The 24445-nt window shown below is 37.1% G+C and overlaps 1 protein-coding gene across 4 annotated transcripts in view; it reads right to left on the reverse strand.

Moving 5' to 3' along the window:
- Window positions 1-24445, reverse strand: part of LOC146004908 (protein FAM135A) — a 491480-nt gene that overhangs the window by 23213 nt on the left and 443822 nt on the right. For 3 of the 4 annotated variants that reach the window (XM_083143937.1, XM_083143936.1, XM_083143935.1), the window contains 5 exons: window positions 19876-20082; window positions 11013-11108; window positions 9453-9608; window positions 8209-8476; window positions 1311-4302 (listed from right to left, as the gene is read on the reverse strand). In XM_083143937.1, coding sequence (XP_083000063.1) covers window positions 1311-4302; window positions 8209-8476; window positions 9453-9608; window positions 11013-11108; window positions 19876-20082 — 3719 coding nt within the window. The remainder of the gene's footprint in view (window positions 1-1310; window positions 4303-8208; window positions 8477-9452; window positions 9609-11012; window positions 11109-19875; window positions 20083-24445) is intronic. The other variant, XM_083143938.1, reaches the window with a different exon arrangement.

Consider the following 24445-nt stretch of genomic DNA (forward strand, 5'->3'; position numbering starts at 1 on the left):
GCAAATTAATGACAGAGGAACAACTATTTTAAAAGAGATCTGATGAGTACAAAACACATAGAAAAGGAAGGTAAATCAAAACTAATATAAGTGAGTATTCTAAGTAAGAGAAACAGATTTTTGGAAAATAAAATTACTAAGAAATAATACAAGAAAGGAATATAACAAGAAAAGGATACATTGTAGATCCTAAGCATTTATCCTCAAGTAAAAACATAATATTGAGCCTAACCAAAATTTAACGATCTCGTAAATAAAATACTTTTTTTGTAATTATTATTCTTATTACTATTACGACTTTAATGTAACAATATTTTTATTACCCTTGTCATTTTCTTACGATTTCCTTTATTGTATTCATTTTTTTAAAGTTAGAGAAACGGTGTGTTACCCACTTTTTACAAGATTTTTCTTTAAGGTTTGGCAATTATAAGGTTATGACCATTTGTACATAAGTAGATTCTGGGTATTTTTTTTCCTGGGAAATGTAATACATCAAGAATGTGCATGCATGTGTCTGATGATTTAACATTAATGTTAACCTCTATATTATGTCTGTCATTTGACAGTGCGGGACTATGAGAGTCTCAAAAGACAGTGTCTATTTTTAATATTTTTTACGATGTTTGGCATGTTGAAGATCAGTAACAAAATATTTAACATTACAAACTTGTTCCAAAGCACTGTCTTGCAATAGCGCATTCATAGCAAAAATGCAGCAAGCCCTTTAAAAAAGAATGGATTGAAAATCAAGAAATGCTCAAGATGCATATGGCATGCATATATGAAAAGAAATAGTGAAAATTACTACTGTCGTATACTGACTGATTATTATACAACTATTTCAGTGGATGATGAATATTTTTTCTAAAATAATATCACTAGAAAGTTCTAGCATAAAAATATTTGGCATGTGCTGAAAAGGTTGCATGTAAAACAACATGTCATCAGTTTTTCCCCAACAGGATCACAATAATATTTACAGATATTTAATTAAACATGCAGGTTATCAAATTTTGTAAAGCTGCTGTCTATTTTACTGTTTACTTTGTGGTCTGGCTCCATGAAATGTTGATAAGTACTACTTTTCTAAGTTATTACATTATTCCGCCAAAATGTCAAAAAATTAGGCATGTTAAAAATGTAATTTTTCTTGCATCAAAAATCAAACCAGCCATCACATTGTTCAAAAGGTTTACAAAAAAAAAAAGTTAATGCATTGAAAAATGCAAAAGCAACTCACTATGCCTTCTAGAATGACTGCAAGATTGAAGCTGTTGATTAAAAATCTAAAAAATGCTACTACTTACTGAGGAGAGGGTAGGGTGGGTGGTGGAGGAATGGAATGTGATCTCTGATGACTTGAAGCTTGTTTCCTATCAATTTTTCCATCTACCTCCCCATCCAGCCCTAGTAAATCCATTACACTGCACTTTGTGTCCAGGAAGTCAAAACTACATGAATGTTCGGGTGGGCAGCTATCTAACACCTTTGACTTCACTGACCTGCCACTTCCACTGTCACTCCCAGCGCCATCTTTCCGACCCAGAGAGGAAGTGTCTTTCGTAGCGACCGGCGACTGTTTACTGGAAGTTAAGGGGATCGTGTTGCTTCCCACGGTCGTCGTCGTCGTGCTTGCAATCGCACTTCCACCTGTCGAACTCACCGTCGACACCGGAGATGGTGATGGCTTCCCGTTCGCCACTACGGTCTCCTTTGAAGAGTCTTTGTTGAGCACCGGCGACTTCTGCATTTTGATGCCACTTACCGCTCCGCTCTTTGAAATGTTATTTTTCACATTTTCTCGTGGACTGGATTGATGCCGAGCACGTCCGGTTTCACCGTAGCCCACCTTATTTGGTTCCTTCTTATCATTTTTTTCGCTCGATGATTGTTGTTGCAATGTTGGTTTGTTTAGGACAAAATTTGAGCTGGTGCTTCGCGATACCTTCTCGGCAATAAGTTTGGCTGCTTTAGCAGGCAAGTCAACGTCGTTAACACTTTCATATAAATGATATATATCTTCTATGCTGACGTCTTTGCTAGGCTGCTTCTGACTACTTCTAGATGAGGATCTCACATCCCCGTGAGAGCCCTTTGGTGTCTTTTTACCTTCGCGACTACTCCCGCTACCACTGCTACGTACGTGGTTCACGGGAGGGTCACGGAATTGCTCCGGGGGTAGTTTAGGCCCTTTCGGAAGCTGCTGTTGCTCCTTGTCTTTCTTGCTTTCCCTCGGAAACAGTGGCGGATCCCGGAACTGTTTCGGTGGCGGCAACGGAACCTCCTCGTACGGATGTCGAGACTGGTACTGAAGTGCTTCTTTCTTATGTGATTTTGGAGGTTGGACTGGCGTACTTTTGGGTGATTTTTTTTTAGGGAATGTATTTGACGAGGTTATATTTGGCACAATAGCTGCAGGGGATGTCTTTTCCTTCTCCTTATGCGGTTTAGGAGGAGACGTCATGGGGTATGGCGGTTCGAGAGGCTTTGCTGGGAAAGTTGTGATCGTTGTGCTTGCGCTGCTTATGGTGGCATTTAGTGAGGTGTTTGTGTTTGTAGCTTGTGAGGGGGTTGTTGCGGTGGTTATAGGAGTTGTTGACGGGTGTTCAGGGCTTGGTATCGGAATGACAGGATCAGTACTTTGAGGTTTGGTGCTTGGTGTTCCGAGCTGCTCAAGTTTAGCTATAAGTTGCTCTTGGTTTAGTTCTTTTTTATCTACTTTCATTCGGAGTCCGTAATCACTTTCTGGACTCAGCTGTCCACTAGACATATCACCAGAAGTACGCCGGCTAGAATTCGACACCCAACCACTCTGTTCTGACGTGATATCGCTTGCTGAGGAAGACAGCGAATGAGCTTTCTCCGCTTCTTCTTTTCCGTTGGGCAATATACTACCACGTGAACCGTGGGTAGAACCAGCCAATTTTGCTATTGCTTCCACAATACTCGATTCCACAGATAACAGTGTTGGGTCCGATGCACTGTAAATACCAACTTCAATATTGCTTAGCACAGGAGGATCCCCCTCTTTTGAATCGGAATCTTGATGCGTCACAAGGTTAGGCATGGACTCGCTGTTCAAATCCACCGCTTCGGGCTGTACTTCCCAGTACATGCTGGGCATGGAGAGTGTGCTTTGCGAATGCTTCATTACACCAGCCGTGCCGTCACTTAAGTTAAAGGGAACACTTACACTCTGTTCAAGCTTCTTGTAACCTAGCAGCACAACTGAATCTGAACTTGCGTTGCCATTAGAGTCTGACGATTTGCTAGACCTGAGGGAAGATTTGCCACTACCTCGTTTCCCCGTGCTCACGATTCCGTTTGGTATTTTGCCTGGTGGTTTGGTTTCATGTTGGGTCTTTGCTGCATTAGGATCAGCCACTGCCAGCTTCAGTTCTAGTCTCAAATTGTTTTTAAGTTTCTCTTTTAAGTTGTTGCGAAGAACTTGCGGCACGGGTGGCTTGATGCTGTCTACGCTTTTGTCTCGACGAAGCTGATCCAGAAATTTTGCAGATGCAGATCGCCCCATTTCGTGCTTCGACGGCGACTCCTTCCTCGTTGTCACTGCCGTAATGTCGGTTTTTGAAGAGGAATCGCTGATGTTTAATTTGGAAACTGCAGAGATGGGACTACTGATCGTGACCGAACTAGCAGCGGTAGTGGGAGGCACTACTGGTGTAGGGAGGTCGGAAATGGTGGCCGTTCGCTTTGGGGTTGCAGAATGTCTTCCCGAGTTGCTGGATCTGGAAATTGGAGTCAACACTCCATCCAGTTCCGCTTTCAAGTGATCCAGAGACTTGCTGTGGGAAGGAATAGATTTTCGAAGACCGTCGCCCTTGAGCAAATCTGAATGTGGACTCTTTCGTTTCCCCAATTCTTTGCCGTGGTTGAGTAAAGCGGCCCTGGAACTCTGCGGCAAAGTGATCGTCAAAGTAGCCTTCAGCACGTCCCCGATCTCTAGCTTCTCTTCGTTAACGCTCGCAGAGTGACCCGAAGATGGCTGGGAACCTGTAGAATCCAGTCCGTCGGCAGGACTCGAACTTGTATTGGTGGAAGTTGCCGACTGCTGTTGCTGTTGCTGCTGGGGCAGGGGAAGAGGCTGCCTAGGTCGATTTGGGATTGGTTGAGCTGCCTTCACTGCTTGAGCCATTTGGGATCGAGATTCAAGGATAGCTGCGATCCCACAGCTGCAGTCCTCCGCCATAACAGCGGAATTTGGAATTGCTGCCAATGTAGTAGCACTTTCGCGGTCTTTCTTGTCTGGAACATCTAGTTCTCCCGTACTGAGAAATGAATCTGAAATAATAAAAGAGCAATTACTGTTGAACACATAAGTAACTTCAATGATAACTTATATATTAATAAATTCTTAACATACAGTGTGTATCATAATATAGTAAACAATTTATCAGGTTTTTTATTTTAAAAAATCTGAGAAAAACAAAAAAAAAAAAAAAAACAATGAGAAAATCTTCAAGTTTTGTTTTCATGCGCAAAACTTTTATAAACATGTAGCACTGGTGTAGTGTTAAAGAAAATGGCGACTTTCACAAGTGCAGACTGTCTCTTAAATGTTCCCAGACCTTACACCCCTAGACTTCTGCATTTGGGGCTTCGTGAAAGACAAAGTCTGTGTGTGTTGCAGAATGTGCAACAGCTAAAGGAAAGAATAAGAAATGACCATGCATTGATGGGGAAAATGTGGCAAGAACTAGTATTCCGATGGGATGTGTGTCACATAACTGGTGGAAGCCACATTGAACATTTGTAGCCATTCATAGAAACTTCAAGTGTTACTGATTGATACACAACAAATGTCATTGTTGTATTCCATATAGTTTAGTTGAAATAAATTCTTCAAATTGTTTACTATATTATGATGCACCCTGTATTATTAAATAATGTAAAAACAAAGTATGTTAATTGAACTTCTATTTGTTACCAACTATCAAAATAAGCAGCCATGGTGCTCTAGTCGGTAGTGTGTCTGACTGCCACGCGGGAGATCTGGGTTCGATTCCAGGAGTGGGTGTTCTAAGGTTGCAATTTTTCCAGCCTTGTTCCTGCATCTGGGGTTTACCCAGCCTCAAATTAATGGGTCCCGGGGGGGGGGGGTGTTAAAGGTGACTGGAGCATGGTGTTGATCACATCACATCCAAAAAGCGGGAGGCCGTACACCCAAGTCATCTAAATGTGCCTTCATGGCTGCTATATGCATGGGGATCTATCCTTTTACCTTTACTATCAAAATAATAAACTACTTTCCTTCCCTCCCCCAATTCGAATTGAAGGCTGTCAGTTTCCAGGGAACAGGAGGATTAAGGGGTGTCCAGTGGGGGGGGGGGGTGTTATCAAAATTTGGGGGGGATTTTTTTTCCTTGAAATAATATAAAATTCAACGTATATATATTTTTCTAAAATATATGTAAAAAAAATAGTTTACACCTTGGCACCATGCTGCAATATGTGCAATGAGGCAGCGGGAGGAATCAGAATATATTTCCTCAGTGATTCATTTACATTAGCTGGTTCCAAATCACTTTTGATACTAAATGCACCATATTTAATACGGTGTGTCCCGAAATAGTGTTTACACTGTTTGAACGATAATAACAGGAACACTAAAAACAGCAAGTATGAACGTTTTTGTGTGCCCCATACCTTAAAGATCTAGGTGCTTAAAATGACTGCCATTAGCAGCAATACATTGTCCGCTCACTCAACTGATCGTCCAACAGCAGATATGGTTTCCACGAGAAGGAAGGCACAGGTAGTCTCAAATGCATACCACATGTTATTCAATGTCCGTGGCTTTGTGGTGTACACAATGTTCATCGAAGTTCCCCACAGGTAGAAACCTAACGGTATATCTGGGTGCATTTTCGATACTTCTTGCACATCTCGAAAGAAAAATTGCTCACCTCTGCCATACTAATGCCTACCGCCTGACAGAACTAGAAACAAAATGCCTACACGAGCTCACACACACACAGTCAATGTAGACATTGTAGCTTCAAATAAAAAAAGAACTCCAGTAGAGCCATCTTTAACAGTTTCTGATATTAACGTTCAAAGAGCGTAAACATTATTTTCGGACACTCTGTATGTTATATGACTAAAAGGGATAATTTAGGGCAGTGGCCGAATTGAAAATAAATTACTGTCGGTATGCTCGCATGCACAGACCTGTCTTTTGATAAAAAAAGAAAAACAATAAAGTAAAGTGCTCCTCTGTGCACCATGCCATGAAGGCGTATAGGGGGTGTGGGGTTAGGGCCTCACACTTTATTGATCTCGGCCGAAGCTGGGGGTGATGTGATCAGCACCACACCCCTGGCTGCCTTTACCCCTCAGTTTCCTCCAGGTACCCAGTTTATACAATGCTGGGTGGGCACCGGAGCCGCTGTCTTTTGATACAATACTTTTTTGTGAGACTTTATAAATAATACATAGATTCTCATTCTCTCTTGTTTATCACCACATAAAGAGAGGCAGGGAGAGACACAGAGAAAATGATCGAGTACGTTGTTGGCCATTGCGAAAGTGCCAATTCAGGGTGTCTACTAAATGTCTGTTTTTAATTTCCAGGTATTTTCCAGGTTTGTCCATGTTTATTTATATTATTTTCCAGGTCTATATTCTTTTAAACAAACTAAAGTTGTTATTGTTAATAACCCCTACCAGAAGGCCAGTTGAGAAAAATTTGCAGTAACTAAGCAAGCTGAGTTCTCACCTTTAACTGTGGTGCAATTCATATCCCTTGGTAGTATATTTATTCCATTTTGTTTTTACTACAAAAGTTCTAAAAATTATTAATTTAAATTCTAAGCATATGTTAATTTATATAATTACATGTTAATGCATATTCTTCTTGGATGGGGAATGGCCAGTTACTTTATTTACAAAATTTACTCATACTCATACAAATATATTCATAAAATATACTCATACAAAATGTACTTTGCGTTTGTACAATAGTTCTGTAAATAACAAAAACAGTGTGTTCAGATTGGAGTTATTGGAGTACAACATTTTCTAGTATAACTTTCTTCCTTTTCTTGACATTTATAAATATTACCAGCAGCTATAAATGAAAGCATATGTTCTCATACATGTTCACACACTGTGTAAGGCAAATAACAAATTTCAGAACAAAACCTAATTCTTTGAGAGGTGAAGGGCTGTAGATATATGGAGCGAAAATGATAACTTTTATAAAAATCCAGGTTTCTGGTTAAATTCCAGGCTTTTTCCAGGTTATCCAGGTACAAAAGTAGATTCCAGGGTAATTCCAGGTTTTCCAGGTCAATTTTGAAAATTTACTGTCAGTATGCTTTTTGGCATCTTAATTTACTACCGGTATGCCATACTGGCTCAATTCAACCACTGAGGGAATACAGAGCCAAGTAAAGTGTTAACTAAAGCTAAAAAAAGCAACTTTCAGTAATAAGTAGGGGCATGCATATTTCGTTTTTGACAAAAAGTGAAATTTGAAAAACACATTGTAGTGTTAATTTTTCACGTGTTTGAAAAATGTGAGATGCATTTTGTGACCATTATTTCATGAAATAATGTGAAATAAACTGCAAAAAGCGAAATTAACTCAAATACGAAATTCAGGGTTTATTCACCAATGCGACACCTTTTGAGGTCTGAATTATCCTGAGAGTTATGCAATTCCTGAAAAAGTTATTAATTTGTTAATTTTGGAGAAGCAAAAATGGACTCCTTTACACAGAAATAAACTTAATACTCTGATAACTACATAAATTTGCTATTAGAAGTGAAATGTTAATTCTGTAGAATAAGTGTAGTTTTTAAATCAAATTTAGGATTATATTCACAATTTTAAAACCAAAATGTCTTTTTATATACCACTTTTCATCCAATTTTTCACCGCTATAACACCGATATTTTATTTTATTTACCACTTTTGAACCCGAAATTGACTCAGTTTTTGTACCGAAATTTTGCTTTTTTATTTACCGAAAATATGTGCCTCTAGTAATAAGATAGTGGTAGACACACTGTAGTAATTAAATAATTAAATACTTTATAGGGATTAGGGCATGGTGTGTGTGTGGGGGGGAGGAGGGGGCACCACTGGGGGTTTGACTGATTCAATTCTTCACTCACAGTGGCTCTTTCACGAATGATCTACAACAACATATGGAATTAGGCTACATTTGAATGAACTATTACCGCTTCCAGATTTTCTGCCAGCCACGCTGCGTCTTCGTGCAAATTCGACGACATCCTGATACTGGTCCTCAAAAATGATGGGTAGGGTGCCGACATCACCATCCAGCTCCATGCACTCAATGGGCAGTGGAGGAAGAGAAGCTAGGTAGCGTGATCTTCGTACTGTCTCGGACACAGCCAAATAGTTTTGGTAGTTAGCATCGTAGCACCCAGCGGCCGACTGTCGTGGATTGTCAATTACAAAGAATGCTTCGGCAAATCTTTTCACCTGAAACAGAAATGCATTATATATATTCTTTGGAAGTGATGAGCTTCTGGAAGGCAGTTAGAAGTACCAGTAATTTTATCTAGTTACTTTTTCAGATGAGTAATGAAAGGAAGTTACTTTTAAGTAAATTTCAATAGTAACAAAAATAGAAAGAAGATATGAAATATACACATTACAAGAAAATGTTTTACATAAAGAGTTTAAGTTCAGAGTTTCTTGCTCTATAATTTAAACATATGATTGTAATTGAATGAAAATTAATATTAACTTTAAATGGGCATTATTTTAAAATAATATTAAGATAAATAGCTCCTCAATTGTCCTTATGATGCTGGGTCAACAACAAAATTTTGAAGCACGAACCCAGGACCACTCGCAACAAAGGCAAGAGTACTATTCATTCGGTTACATAGAATCTGCAGGTACACATGTAAATGTACGATATGAGGGAGGGGGGAATGTAATACCATGAAAACAGAGGTTCCACTTACACTACAGTCCCGTTTAACCGAATTTGATGGGACCGATGGTGCTTCGGTTGAACGAAAATTCGCTTAAACCAGAATAAAGGTTTCTTGATATACAGTATGTATATTTTATCACATACAGTATTTTGATATACAGTACATATGTATTTCAGCGTGTAGGCATAAACAAAAAGATTTGAGGCACACCGAACTGAATTACAAATCTCAACTGGCAGGTGTCTCTTGTTCTTGAGTGTACAGCACAGTACACGTGCTAAAAAGACAGGGATGGGGAAGTGGGTGAGTACAGCCAACGCATCATAACAATGAACTTACTCTTTGATAACTAACTGTTAGACCAAAACAAAGACAAAAGTGTTTTGTCAGTGCTCCCGTGAAAAACACGGTCGCGTACGAGTTTTAGCGATTCAGTTAACCCGGAAATTCAGTTAATCAGGATTCGGTTGAACGGGACGGTAGTGTATATCTTAACGAGAGTTGTTGTTTACCCTTAACTGATGATGTTGTCGGGCTAGATGCTGATGAACGGGATCTTTTGAAGTAAAAGCTTCAAGAAACTGCTGCCACAGGAGAATATTCTCTGCACAAAGTTGAGCAATGTCACTGTTAGCCAAAGCTACGAACTCCTCCTCAACTTCAATTAGCTAAAAGAAAAATAAACAAAGTTGTTTACTAATGAATATGAAGTGCTAATATGCAAAATATGTGTGTGCGAAATAAACATTGATCAGCAATTCTAACATGACTGCAAACAATTTTTTTTAAACTCAAATTCTACTTACCATTCGTCATGCCAATTTGATACTTATTATAGCACATCACTGTTTTTTGTTTCACTTCAATTTGTTTTCTCTTAATTACAGAGCAATGATAGTGTGAAAAACATTGCTCATTTAATTTTACATCATAACTTTTTTGTCACTACAACAATTATTGCACTTAAACGTGCAAGGATGTCATTCGTCATTTAAAAATTAGCCTTACTTGCTGTGTGTTACAACTGATACAAAAATAGCATATTGAAAGAAGTGAAAAGTTATGACTTTTATCTAAAATTCACTACTTTATCAGCATGAAGCAATTTTTGAAACCACTTGCAATATTAAGATGCAGATATTCTAATAATATCTAGTGGCTGTAATTTAGCAACTTTATACCTTTGCGATCTCATGTATCCCCGTTTTTACCATCTGCTTGTTCATTGTTCTAAATCTAAGTGATGCTGGTGAGCAAAATTAACACAATTCAAACAAGCTTCTTGCAGCAGATATTATTAGTTAAAATTGTTAGCATCATAGCATGGCAAATCTCATATATATTATGAGTGTACTACTGATGTTATGTAGTTATGATTATGTGAAATTCAAATCTATATACACTCCTCACAAAAAGTTTGGAATATTGTTCTATTAGGCACAAAAAGTTTAGAATATTGTTATATCAGGCAATAGGTGATAGGCACGGTGGCATATGTCGGCAAGTCCAGCAGACAGACAGACACCATGTGTTGTTGAATTCCAAGGCCTTGCCTATCACCTATTGTCTAACATAACAATACTCCAAACTTTTTGTGAGGAGTGTATAAAAAAAGAAAACCATGCATAGTCAACTCAATGAATAAATGAGCTAGCACTTGTGTAAGACTTAATCTGTTGTGAAAGTGAAGGTTATATTTCCAACACTTATAAGCGTTTCCAACCCACTCACGCCTTTCCCGAATTTTCTCTCCAATATTTGAACTGCACATCGTATAAAACTAACTGTGAGCCAAACAGTGTTCATAACATTTAGTTTCAGAGTCCTAATATTATTTCTAATGTCTAAGAGGCAAAACAATATATATATACAGTTACATCACACACAATGGTAACTTCTAAGGTCTAAAGATAGCAACATTGGCACTACAAACTACGCATGTGCATAACGGAAAAAACCCTAGGTTACTTCAGCCTTTTTCTCAAACGAAATCTGGAGAAAATAAGCGGTAAAAATCAAACTGAAAAATGTTGGTTATAGCCAACAAAGATGACAAGCAAAGCCTTTTTTACCCGTAATCTATCCCAGTGTGAGTCTAAGTAGCCGGGCTTTTGGTTCAGGTTAGACGTACGGTGATTTACAGTAGCCAACAGGTTTCTGTGACATTCCTTGAGTAATTTAAAAAAAAGAGAAGCAGAAAGAATTATCAGATTCTCAAGAAAGATATATTTATAAAGACCAAAGTCACACAAGAACAGAAATACTATAGTTACAGTAATAAGTTACAAAGATTAGGATGATTGTAAATATAGCACTCTTAACAAGTAAAGCCAGATTGAATAGTGGTATTACTTTTAGACACTTGTAATCTTGAGTTGAAGATCATTTCCTAAAAGCATTACTGGAGAAGTTTAATATGAAATTAATTTTTATAACACAAAGAAAGGAAAACTACAGAAAGGTTGTATAACTTGTGGTTTTCTTTCACAAACATGTAAATATTGATAGAATGTCAAATGAGAAAAGTAAACTAACAACCATAGGCGTAGCTAGAACGTTATATTTGGGTGTGCACAAAGAAAAAAAAATGAGGTCTTGTACCTTTTTAATAGCATATTTTGCAACACAATCACTTGGCTCTTTAACTGCACTGATGTTAGTAAAGGAATATAAATTCACTAAATGACATTGTTGAAAATTTCTGAATATATGTAGTAGAAAAAATCAAATTGCATAGAAATTACACACACACAAAATGTTCATAAATGCAAACAAATACATCAAAATACATGTCATCTATAACAAGAGACGTCTGTCAAAATATACAATGTTCTTAAACTCATCAATAACTTCATTTACATCAATAGACTAAGCTTTTTCCTGTTCCACAAATAGCAAGAGCAGGGCTTCCAATCTATCCTGCTTCTGAGTTGCTCTTAATTTAGTTTTAACTTGGGTAAGCTTGGGGAAAGCTCTCTCTCACACGTGCAGCTTGTGACAGGTATAGAAGAAAAGCGCTGTAGTACAAAGTATAATTCAGTAAATATCTTCTTTCTCCAATGACATCAAAAATCGAAAATCTATAAACACTCGTTTCATCAGCGATAATGCACACCTTTGTACCAAGTAATGACATTTTCAACTTCTTACAAACTGCCGCTTATTTTCTCTCTTATTGAAATATCTGTCTTTAATTCTCTTTGATAAAGCAGCCCATTAGGGTGTGCCTAGGCACACCCGGCACACCCAGTAGCTACGCCTATGCTAACAACTAACAAATCTTGAATATTTAATGGTTTTAGCATAAATTGGAAATATGTTTTCATGACTGCAATGTGTATTATTTGATAGAGAATGCTCGCCTCAATATTTGCTGTTCTTGTCATCAACGCAGTTATGTTCATATGCATATACACATAATAGAACAATACTTAAAGACAATATCAAATTGTTTATTCCAACATTATGTCGGAACTCCTGTATTGAAACACTGTTTTTGAATTCTCTACTCCTGAAAAAGTGTACTCTTATTTTCCATAATATGCTTGTAAATTTAGAATCATTTGTTTGTAATGAATGCATGGAAAATGATTTTAAATTTACACACCAAAATTCAGCATGTAAAATTTCTCATAAACACATGCATTCTGCACACTGGCTTTCATATTTGTTGAACAGTGGCACATTCTCCCATGTTATCTGGTTTACTGCAAGTAAACAAACATTTTTCATACATACAGTACTTCTGTTTTTGTTTTACTTGCATGCCTGAATTGGTGTTTTATTTCTGTTATATCTAATTAATATATACTGTAAATAAGAAACATTGCAGCAGTAGCATACGCAGGATTTCATCAAAGGGGGGGGGGGGGGGTTATTTCTAAAACTTTCTCCAAACAAATTCACATTACCATTGTTTTATTATACTTTAATTAAATAATACTCATAATTGATTAATAATACTTATAATTAGGGAACGGAACTTTATGTGCTGAAATATTTATTTTTTTATGTGTCATAAATGTTGTAAAGATGTGATAAAAACAGGAAAATATGTCACAAAAATAAAAAAAAAAACATTTGGTAACAAAAACAAAATATTACATACATGTTCATTGAACATTGTTTCAACCGAGATACAAACAACTTTTTTTCTCTTTTAAATCATAGTTGCCCTCACATTTTATTTTCAAGAATTCTGTTTACTTTCAAGGCATTCACTCTGAAAGACGTGTGTGTTTCGAATGCCGTGCGTTTCTCCGTGCTGCATGGGAATAATTATTCAAATTATTATTATTATTATTAGTAGTAGTAGTAGTATTGTCGCAGATCTTTGACTGTGATAAATTGGCAATTTTAATTTTTTTCACAGCATTTTTCATAATATTTCACAAGCTCAAGGGTTGGGGTTAAACCCAGTAAACACCCCCCCCCTTGCGTACGCCACTGCATTGCAGTAAACCAGGTCATATTTTCAGAATACGCCACTGGTGTTGAAGAAATCTCTTCCAGTTTGGTGCTAAGGCTAAGGGGACACCAGGAGACAAATTGAGAAAGTTCATGTTTGCATGTTGCGTTCTCATGCTTACTTATTTATAACTGCCAGTGAACGAATCAGCGATCCTTTCCGAATTTAAATTGCATGTGATTTTCTTTCTCTTGACTTGTTCAAAGAGATCTTACATGTGGAAACAGTTATATGGAACAGCAAATCTCAATTTTTTTACAACTCGGTGCCAGGAATTACCTAGCACCTTCTGTGGTATGAAATGTTATCATTATGAATGTTATTACATTTATATATATGGAATTGGATAGGGACAGTGCAGGCACATATCCAGAAATATATATATGTAGGGACATTCAAAGAGAGTCTTACCAAGTGTATCACATGTAAATAATTATAATAATAATAAAGGCTGAGCCAATAATGATGCTGATGTATCGATATTAGCTGATACCAGTGGTATCAGTATCAGAAAATATCAGTTCAAGTCAGTAATACCAGCTGATACTTTTCAATAGTTTGGAAATTAGGCGAGATCTGCAAACAAAGCCAATGACACTTTCGTGGAATCTAGACATCTTGGAAATTATGTGAACTGCATAATGTTCATTACTTTGGCAACAGCATTATTTTATGATTGAACAATTATCTTATGTGAAATTATAATTATTTTTATGCAAAAACTAGTAGATTGGTGTAGTTCCAATTATATTTTAAAAGTTATAAATATTTCAGGTAAAAAGTCATATTGGCTCAGCGAAAATAATTTATTATTCCAGAATGGGAAAAGATAGAAACATAACTCTTCATGGTAACACATCAAACTTATTTCTACTTAAAAGATTTTTATAAAAGTAAGGCAAAGACAAGATGAATAAAAAAAGGATGAAAAATGATGCCTTTCATTATGCATTAATTGTCATAGATACTGTCAGTATGAAACTGATTCCTCTAAATCGAACTGTTATTTCCAATGAACTTATATATAACTGGAAGGGCTGCTTTGCACAGCAAAAGTGAAGCCATTCTCTCACTTAATTACACCAGGAAACATGGGAAGAAAAGTTGAATCATACAAATTTTCTATGGCAGCAAATGGATTTTTACAAAATAAAAGCCAAAATTTATGAAAAAAACATTACAAAGAATACATCACCTAAATTCAAACATCACAGGATTTAAGATAAAAATAACGATATCAATGTATTTTTAAGAACTTCTTGGTAAAAGTTGATTAATATTGAGAATTCTGCAGCTGCTGTCTGCATCGTGTTGCCACAATATTATTCTTGATATCAGAGTGACACTGAGCACGATTGGATTCAAACCATCAAAGAAATATTGAGAAGAAAAAAGCAGTTTTAATGCACGAATCCATATTTATTTATTTATAAATGCGACACTACATGCAAATGTCCACTCATCGTGTCTTCCAGCTGACAGCATCAAACTAATGAGGACTGTGCAAATGCATGAAATGAAAAGAATAATTAAAAAGTATGGAATAGATTGAAAAGTACACGTTTATGCACATGAACTTCGATTTCACTCTATATTGAGTGAGACTAAATTTTGGTTTAGTCACAAATCCATATATTTTAGACACATTAATTCTTTCTTTTACTGTGTGACCGCGACAGACAATTATATAAATTTAACACGTAATATCTTAAATTTCATAAAATGAGAAAAGGTGAAGGATACCGCAAGTGTGTGTAACCAATTGGTTATTTCAAAGTTTAATCACGTGCGACAGTGTATGAAACACGTGGGTGTAAACACATTCCAAAGCTTTCGCTACAACATCAACTTTTAACAAATACATTTAGGCGTAGCATACACATATTTTTAAGAATGATACTTGCCGATGCGAGCAACTGGACGGGTCACAGGTGGCGAATAGTGAAACCTCCCTTAGATATGAGGGGAAACTGCAAATAAGGGGAAACCCAAATAAGCAGTCTGGGACTGAGGTGGCAAGGCTATCAGGGTGTGGAGAGTGTCCAGTGGCATGGATATACTCAGCAAATACCACAAATACCCATCGAAAGGCTTGTGTCAAGGCGAATAAACACTGCCATAAAAGTGTTTGCCCCACTGCCTTGTGGGTCTGGAGGAATCCAGAAAGGCTAAAGGAGTTGGAACCCTAACACAAAAACCTGGGAATCCACAGGTGGCAGCACTACCACCCAGGTGTAGGCTGTGACAGGCCCGATTAGTCGAGAGCCGAAAACATAAAAAAATCGTGAAAAGAAAGAAGCAAGCCAGACTGGAAATTGGAGACAACGCAGGCTATGAATAGGGAGATTGAATATTGGAACACTGACAGGAAGGACTGAAGAAATTGTAGATCTAATGGAAAGAAGAGGAATCAACATCTTTGGAATGAGTGAAATGAAATGGAAAGGAAGAGGAGAAATTAAATTGAGAAAATACTATAAAACTAACTGTACTGGGCAGGTACTGAAGAGGGCAGGAGAAGTGGGGTTGGATTTGTAGTCAGAAGTGGAATAAGTGAGGAAGTAGAAAGGGTAAGTGACAGAATAATAAAACTAAAAATGAATGTTAAGAGGGAAAGTAATAGAAATAATTCAAGTGTATGCCCCACAAACAGGATATACAAGGGAGGAAAAATAAGAATTTGAGGAAGACTGGCAAGAACACGTAGGAAAGGAATGGCAAATTGTGATGGGTGATTTTAATGCACAAGTGGGAAGAGACAGGAAAGGGTATACGGATATATTTGGAGCAGATGGATGGGGACAGAGGAATGAGGAGGGAAGGAGGCTACTGGACTTTTGCAAGAGAAACTGACTGTTAGTAGGTAATAGCTGGTTTGAGAAGAAATATGACAGCCATAACATTACAAGATACAGTTGGAATGAACAAAAGTCTGTAATAGTTAAACAAGGAAGTAAAGAAGAAAATGAACAACATTAATGTAATACCCAGTGAAAACTTAGAGAGTGACCACAGGCTACTAGTAGGAGATGTGAGGAGATGGAAAATAAAAGATAGAAGGGAGGAACAAGAGAGAAGGATAAGAGTGTGGAAATTGAAGAATAAGATAAAAGAGAAATATCAAGAAATATTGCGAACAAAAGTGCCAAGAGATGAACCCAAAGGAGTAGAAACAGAATGGATAAGATTTAAAACAGAATTAGCAGAGGCAACCAAAAAGGTATGTTGAAATACAAGCAAGAAAAAAGAAGAAGGAAGAAACACCATGGTGGAATGAAAGAACTAGAGAGGGAGTGAAAAACAAAAGTGATGCATTTAGAAAATGGTTTAAATCAAAATCTCAAAATCCACGAAAAGAGTACGTGGAAAAGAAGAAAGAGGCAAGAACAGTAGTAAAGGAGGAAAGAAGAAAGTGGGTGGAAGAATGGGCCAAAGTGCTAGAAGATGATGTAGATGGAAACAAGAAAGTATTGTATGGATTAGTGACAGAAAGGAGAAGAGAAAGAGGAGACAGCTGTAAGCTAAGGGATGAAAGGGGAAATATTGTAGAAGAGGATGAAGAAATATGGAGAATGTGGAGAAATCATTTCGAGAAATTGCTGAATGTGAAAAAGGGAAATGAACATGAAGAAGTGAAGGAAAAAGAAAACAGGAAGGAAAAAATTAATCTCATATGGAAAGAAGTGGAGGAAGCTCTGAAGAGAATGAAGAGAGGTAGAGCACGTGGAATAGATGAAGTTCCAATGGAAATGATACTAAGAGCAGGAGTGGTTGGCATACAGTGGCTGTACAGTGTGTTGAAAACAGTGTGGCAAGAGAGAGAAGTGCCAATAGATTGGACAATGGGACTTATAGTTCCCACATTCAAGAAGGGGGACAGAAAGGAATGTAAAAACTACAGAGGAATAACACTTATGTGCCACTCAGCAAAGGTGTATGAGGAAATATTAGAGAAGAGAATAAGGGAAGTAACAGGGCTGAACATGAGAGAGGAACAATATGGCTTTAGAAGAGGCAGATCAACAGTAGATCTGATATTCACCATAAGGCAATTACAGGAAGGCATTACGAGTATGGAAATGATTTGATTATGACATTCCTAGATATAGAAAAGGCATACGATAGCATGGACAGAACAAAGATTTGGAAGGACAGCATGGACAGAATGAACAAAGATTTTGAAGGCTCTAAGAGAGAAAGGAGATGAGGAAGAGATAGTGTGTAGAGTGCAGAGCACATACAAGACCAACCAGAGCTGCGTGAAAACACCAGTGGGAAGAACAGAGTGGTTCAGTATAAGTAATGGACTAAAACAGGGAAGTGCTCTTTCCCCACTGATCTTCATAATTACAATGGATGCAATTAACGAAGATGTGGGGAAGAATATAGGAGATGAAGAGACGAAGGCCCTGTTGTTCGCTGATGACTTAGTAATATGGGGACAGGGAAGAAGAAGTACAGATACAGCTTGATAGTTGGAATGAGGAAATCAGAAGAGCAGGAATTTAATTCAGTGCAGAAAAGAGTGAGGTGCTAATAACAACAAGAAACAGAGCCTGAAATGAACCAAGAATAAAGATGGACACGGAAGAGTTGAGGGTAGTGGAGAGCTTCAAATATCTAGGAAGCATAATTGAGAGAAGTGGAAGAATAGATGAGGAGGTAAACAGAAGAGGACAAATGGGTGGTGGATTATATCAAAGCGTTCGAAGATTAATATGGAACAGGGATGTGCCTATGAAATGTAAGAAGGTAATATATAACACATACTATGTGCCAATAATTATGTGGAGCAGAGACTTGGACAATGACAGAGAGAGACAAAAGAAATGCAGGCAGTGGAGATGAAATTTTTTTGGAGTATATTGGGGAAGACTAGAAGGGATAGAATAAGAAATGAGGAGATCCGACAGACAGTAAGTGTGGTGAAGCTTCAGGACAGGATAGATCAGGCACAGATAAGGTGGTTCGGACACATGAAGAGGATGGATGCAGAAAGACTACCAGTAAGAGCTTACAATGCACAAGGAGTGGGAATAAGACCAAGGGGGAGACCAATATGTGGGTGGAAAGAGCAGATATTGGAGTGTGTTAGGAGAAGAGGACAAGATTGGAACACCGTGGAAAGAGAGGCATGGTGGAAGACCAGGAAAAAAAGGAGAGGCTTGACTTCCAGAGGCAGGAACAACAAGGGATGATGATGATCACTTGCTGATAAAAATGGACACCTGGGCAATTACCTACACGATTTGTATATCCAAAAACTGAACACGACCATACCATGTTCAACCCTCACTTAAGACTGGATAAATTGTTCGAAACAACATATGCCAACTATTAATGTAGCAAAGAAACACTTAAGACGTTCATTTGTAGCACTGAATGCATACATGTGGTTAAATTATGTTTCTTTTTGTCCTATACAAAAGCAAAAAGGCGAGGAAATACACACTAACTTATGAGATCATCATGTTTCCTTCTATATGTTAGGATCACCATGGTTTCTTCTAACGTTCCCTGGAGGAACTAATCGCAAAGATGGCTTCAATTTTTATGGCTGATCAGCATTGCAACAAGCGTTCCAGTTATATATAGCTCAATGGCTATTTCCATGTAAGTACGGTTGAAATAAAAAACCTCATACATCCTTGGAGAAGGAAGGGTCTAGTTTTCCTGTGTAAATACATTATTGGGGCAGTGGGCATAAATGTGTAGAGGTGTGTGATGAGTTTAATTAGAAAAAAGTTTCAGTGACCTGAAAGTGTTATACACTAATACACTATTTTTCAATGCATCTGAAATCGAAAGTCCAACTTTATAAAAGTTAATCTTCTCCTTAATATTTTAAAGCATTTTTATCCAAATCAAAGAGACTTAACAAAGAAGTTACGATGTTTCGGACATTCATTTTCAAAAGTAAATGTATTCCATTACTTCAACTGCTATTTATACTGAAATTGCAATTACAACTAATGCATTTCTTCTGAAAGACATGAGTATTGCACTTTAGAGATTATTGTTCCTTGTTTGAATTATATTAAAGCCATATGGACTTTATTTCTTGGTGAAATGGCTCTAGTACTCTTCATAAATCTGTTTGTTATGGTGATGTACACGTGATAAAACACACACAATGGGATGAAATATGTTAAATCATGAAAGTTAATCAAAGCCACTAAAAATACTGCAGTATATTCATATATGATTGTACTTAAGTTTGTACATCTTTATTTACTTTTTTAAATCATCTTTATGAGAAAAAGATGCTGATACAGTTTCCTGCCAAAACAAACACTGTTTAGACTTACATGTGGCTGAAGATGGATCCAATACAACTGCTGCAAAAGCATTACCATTATAAATTAACATCTTAACAACTTATCAAATAACTTTATGATTTGTTACACTAATGAAAGAGTTGTACAATTATACATTATTTACTAACAAATAATCAACCAATAACTAACCTTTGCGAGGTCACTGAGATTGTTGAATCGCTGAAAGCAATCAGCGGTCTCTATCTTGAGCTGCTGCCAAGAAGGAAGAAGCTTCATATATTCGTACAGTCGCGACTGTAACGATTCATAAGCTGCAAGAAGGATGCTGCATACTTCCTGATGAACGTGTCTTGCGTGAGCTAGTCTTGTACTGGAACTTACACATTTTGTACTGTTCTGTAAGTAACCCAATATACAAAAATTACATTTTTTATTTGGTCTGTGTATATTTGTGTGTATTTTCCATTAATCGTCACACATCAAACGGAATATTAAAGTATCAGTTACATGCATGTAACAAGTTTGTGACTACAAAGTTTGGTTTCTCGGCAGCATACTGGCTTGAAAAAGGAGGGGGGGTTAAGGTTATGGATCCACAGGTTTCCTAAAAATAACAACATCAATACATGAAAATCTTAATGCTGGTGTCACCCAGGACAACCAGCCTCTGTTCTTTCCTTCATTCCCGGCAAGCAAGTAAAACTCGATCGGTAAATGCTCTTTTAACCTCAATGCTAGTTTTTTGTGTGGTATTTAGGGGTATATTCAATGTGATTGCTCCCCAGTTAATATTCCTGCACCCCTTCCCTCCATTCCTTCACTATTTTTGTCTGGTGTCACTACTGGAAATGTTGGTAAAATGTAGGAACAACTAATAAAAGAAAAGTGAGCATAACATGGATTCCATCCTTCTAGTGTTTATGATTTTTTTTTTTCTTGAATGCATTCCTTACATTTTAGAATAATTTCTAGGGCTGAGCTGATACCAATTTGTCTGTAAGTATCGGTTGAAATTTTTCCACCACTACCATTGCTTGTAGAAATACTGGACAAACTCCTCCTGGAAAGCAGATAATTGACGAGATCAAAGTCATGGGTAAAGGGAAAGCTGTACCCAAACTTCTTCAAGCATGTAACTACCTGTTAAGGCTGTGTGGAAATTAAATAAATCACTCATTTTCAATTCCTTCTCACACTCTCATGGGGAAAGAAAGGTGGAAATTTTTAAAACCAGGATTACTATCATGATGAGATGTTTCCTGGCCAGATGATGGCGGTGTTTTTCCGACAGATGAAGGTCGTGAATGTGGAATTGTTTGTTTTATCTACGTTCAACTGGGGAGGGAGGGTTGTGGATGTAGTGTATTCCCTTCTCTGTTAAGTCTTTCATGAGATGGTATCGGCTGACACCGCAGTGACTTGTTTTTATTGCAAATGACTGAGAATAAGGGACAGCAGGGCATAAAGAGAGCCGGCCAAGTGAACGTTATTTTAATAACTGTCACTTTTCTCCCTCTCCTACCAATCTAAATGAAACGAATGAATAGTGTTTGCATGAAATTGAAAGAGAGACACACTCCACTGATTTTTAGGTGTAACTACAACACTTTAAAAAGTCTTGAGCATTTCAAGTCTCATTTCTTTGCATCCTCTGGGTCTAAGAGAAGTTCCCATAAAAAAAAAAAAGTGCAAATGTCACACGACATATTAAAGTGTTATAATGCTACATGAGAATAACTTGCACATTAACTAATGTCATTAAAGTAATGTGATGAGTTAGTATGACTCGGTAACTAGCCTTTGTTATTTCAAACTGCAATTATACGAGTATTGGCATCGGTATCGGTGAGAATATTGGCATTGACATCAGTTCAAAGTGGTATCAGGTCTATAATCTATACAAAATTTGTATAAAATAGTCTTACTTACGAGAGTGAGTATAGAATTTCGAAACTACGTTTCGGGGTTTGACTGCCGCCTTCCTCAGGTTCTTTTTCCTCTACGCAAATCATTTATGCTGCGTCAAGAGTGTTAAAAGGTTTGGTTAAAAAACACTTGTTAAAACACAAATCCTCAGATTTTTAACTGGGGGTTTTAATGGAATGGTGACCTGGTTTTAACAAGTGTTTTTTAACCAAAACTTTTAACACTCTTGACGCAGCATAAAATGATTTGTGCCTAGAGGAAAAAGAACCTGAGGAAGGGGGCAGTTGACCCCGAAACGTAGTTTTGAAATTCTATACTCACTCACGTAAGCAAGACTATTTTATACAGATTATATTATACAGTGAGTAACTTGCACAATACGTAAATTGGTAGCAGGTCAGCCCTAATTATTTCTCTTGAAGTTTACGGCTGTTAAAAGCATAAAAACACAGTTTTTGTTGTGACGTTTCATGAAAACACACTATCCCTTTATCAAACATTTACTTTTAGTTTGATTAAAGATACAGTTATAACAAGGGGAAAAATTTTAACAAAAAAGAATCAGTCATACAGTGGATCTTGTCAATGATACATTGTTGTAAAGTAAGTAACTTAACTGTGAAACAAGCTCTCTGTTATTGTTATTATTTTATTACTGTTAATGGAGCAAACCACCATCTTTAAAATTTGATGTAATGGAAGACATCCAGAATCTTTGTAAAGAGAAGATCATTTTAAATTGCCTGATCATATTTGGGATCTATAATTAAAATTTGATAAAAATCTTCATCTAAAATAATAACAAAAAAAGATGGCTCGTATCACAGTCAAGTTCTTATATTATAACAGTGTAACACTGAGAAGATCCATTGCATAACTGATTCTTGTCTTGTTAAAATTTCTCCCATTGTTACAACTGTATCTTTAATGAAACTAATAAAAATGAATGTCTGATGAAGGGAGCGTGTGTTTTCCTGAAGCATCACGACAAAAACTGTGTTTTTATGCTTGTAACAGCCATAAACTACAAGAGATATAATTTCACACAGTAGCACACAATTTTTATTTTCACATGCAGGATGCCAATTGTATTTGTCGCGATGACGAGGATGAAGAATGGATGAAAGGGCATTCACGAAGGAACATATATATGCCCATGCTGGGACTTCCTAGTGTCGAGATCACAAGTCCAACACTCGATGTGATCGGCCACTGAGTGCCAATTAATGGGGAATGCTGGAGATCCCGCATCCCACCTCCAAGTATCAAGAGATAAATTGAGATAAGATGAGAATAAGTGATGGTGACAAAATTGATGAAGATAGATTCGCAAAGAATATACTTGTGAGGCTGGATTTGAACTTGGAACTCATTCTATCATCTGTTCAGTAATGACATTCATTGCAGGAAGGCTTCGTGGTCTAGGGCCAAAATTAATCAGTCTACATTATTACAATAACTAATTCAGGAAAACCATTTAGGTTCCTTACTAGTTTCCAACTGCATTACAAAGTTATTATATATTGGTTTTATCACAGCACACAGAAACCCATTCAGAATTATATGGTACACACTATCGTAATGCATTATTAGGTTGTTATGATAGATTAGTACATTGTTCCATTCATTAAATTAAATTAAATTAGCGTAATTCACACTTTCACCAACAACTTACCAAGCAGGTAATAACTTCTTCACTGGTCTGAAATCAGATATTTATAGTAAACCTGAGTTCAAAACAAGTATATGCATTGCAAAGTTGTTTTATTAAACATAAAAAAATGTTAACTTTCAAAGTTACACTTTTAGTGGTGTAAAAGGAAAATACACAAAATTGTTCATTTATGTTAATTACTTAATTGCTGACAAGATAAAAGGCACTGTACTCAAACAGAATGAGATTGAAATTAGTAGCTAAATACACACCCATGAAAATAGGCAGCTGGGCAGAATTGAGCTGGTGCCACATATGGGAAAAGCAAAGCGAGATCGGAACAAATGTCGCTGGTTCCCGTGCACTGTGGGGCAACTTTAACCGGGCTGCATTGCCTAGTTTGAGCATCAGAACAGACCTCTCTCTGGATCATACAGTTGTCATTTTGACCTTTTGAGCAAATATTGTCAGTTTGTATCACATGGATTACAAAGACCAACTCCACGAAGATATCTATCTTTCTTTCTCTTAAATTTCCGAACACACGGGGCTGTGCTCCAATGTGGCAACAGTGTGAACTTTCTGCCACCCGTCTAATTTCATGACCGTGCATTTAGTATAGCTTGTTTATGGTGGGAGGTTTCAATCTTCCATTAACTCAACACACTGATAGCATGAAATGACAGTAAAGTTCAGCATAGACTAATTAAAGAAAAGCTATACTCCTCTTCATGAAATTCAGCAATGACAATCTGTTTAAACTGCACATGGTATAACCTGGTGTCCTTCCCATGTTAAAAATAGTTTAGCAGTTCCTGTGCCAATTGGAACTGATATAAATGTCATCTACTAGGAAGTGAGGAGCAAATAAAAAAACAGAAAAGATGTGTTTTTTTTATCGATGCTGTTGCTACATTGTAGTTTAATTTTTCGTGTGTGTGTCTTGTTGATGCTCATCTTGCACAATTTTCATGCTATCAGTTTCCTGTACATACACTTGTGCATTCGCGCATAGCTTATGCACAGTCTGGCTTCCCCAAAGTGTGAGGTTGTCTCAGTGTATTATAGTAACAATGCTGCATGCTTCCTGCTAGAAAGATCAGCATTTGACAAGCATGGGAAGAAATAGAGGTTTGACCATGTGAGGTTTAACGTTGCCACTGATACATTGTTCTTTAT

The sequence above is a fragment of the Lepisma saccharinum genome, chromosome 22 (genome assembly GCF_977018435.1).
Source record: "Lepisma saccharinum chromosome 22, izLepSacc3.1, whole genome shotgun sequence".
Lineage (NCBI taxonomy): Eukaryota > Metazoa > Arthropoda > Insecta > Zygentoma > Lepismatidae > Lepisma > Lepisma saccharinum.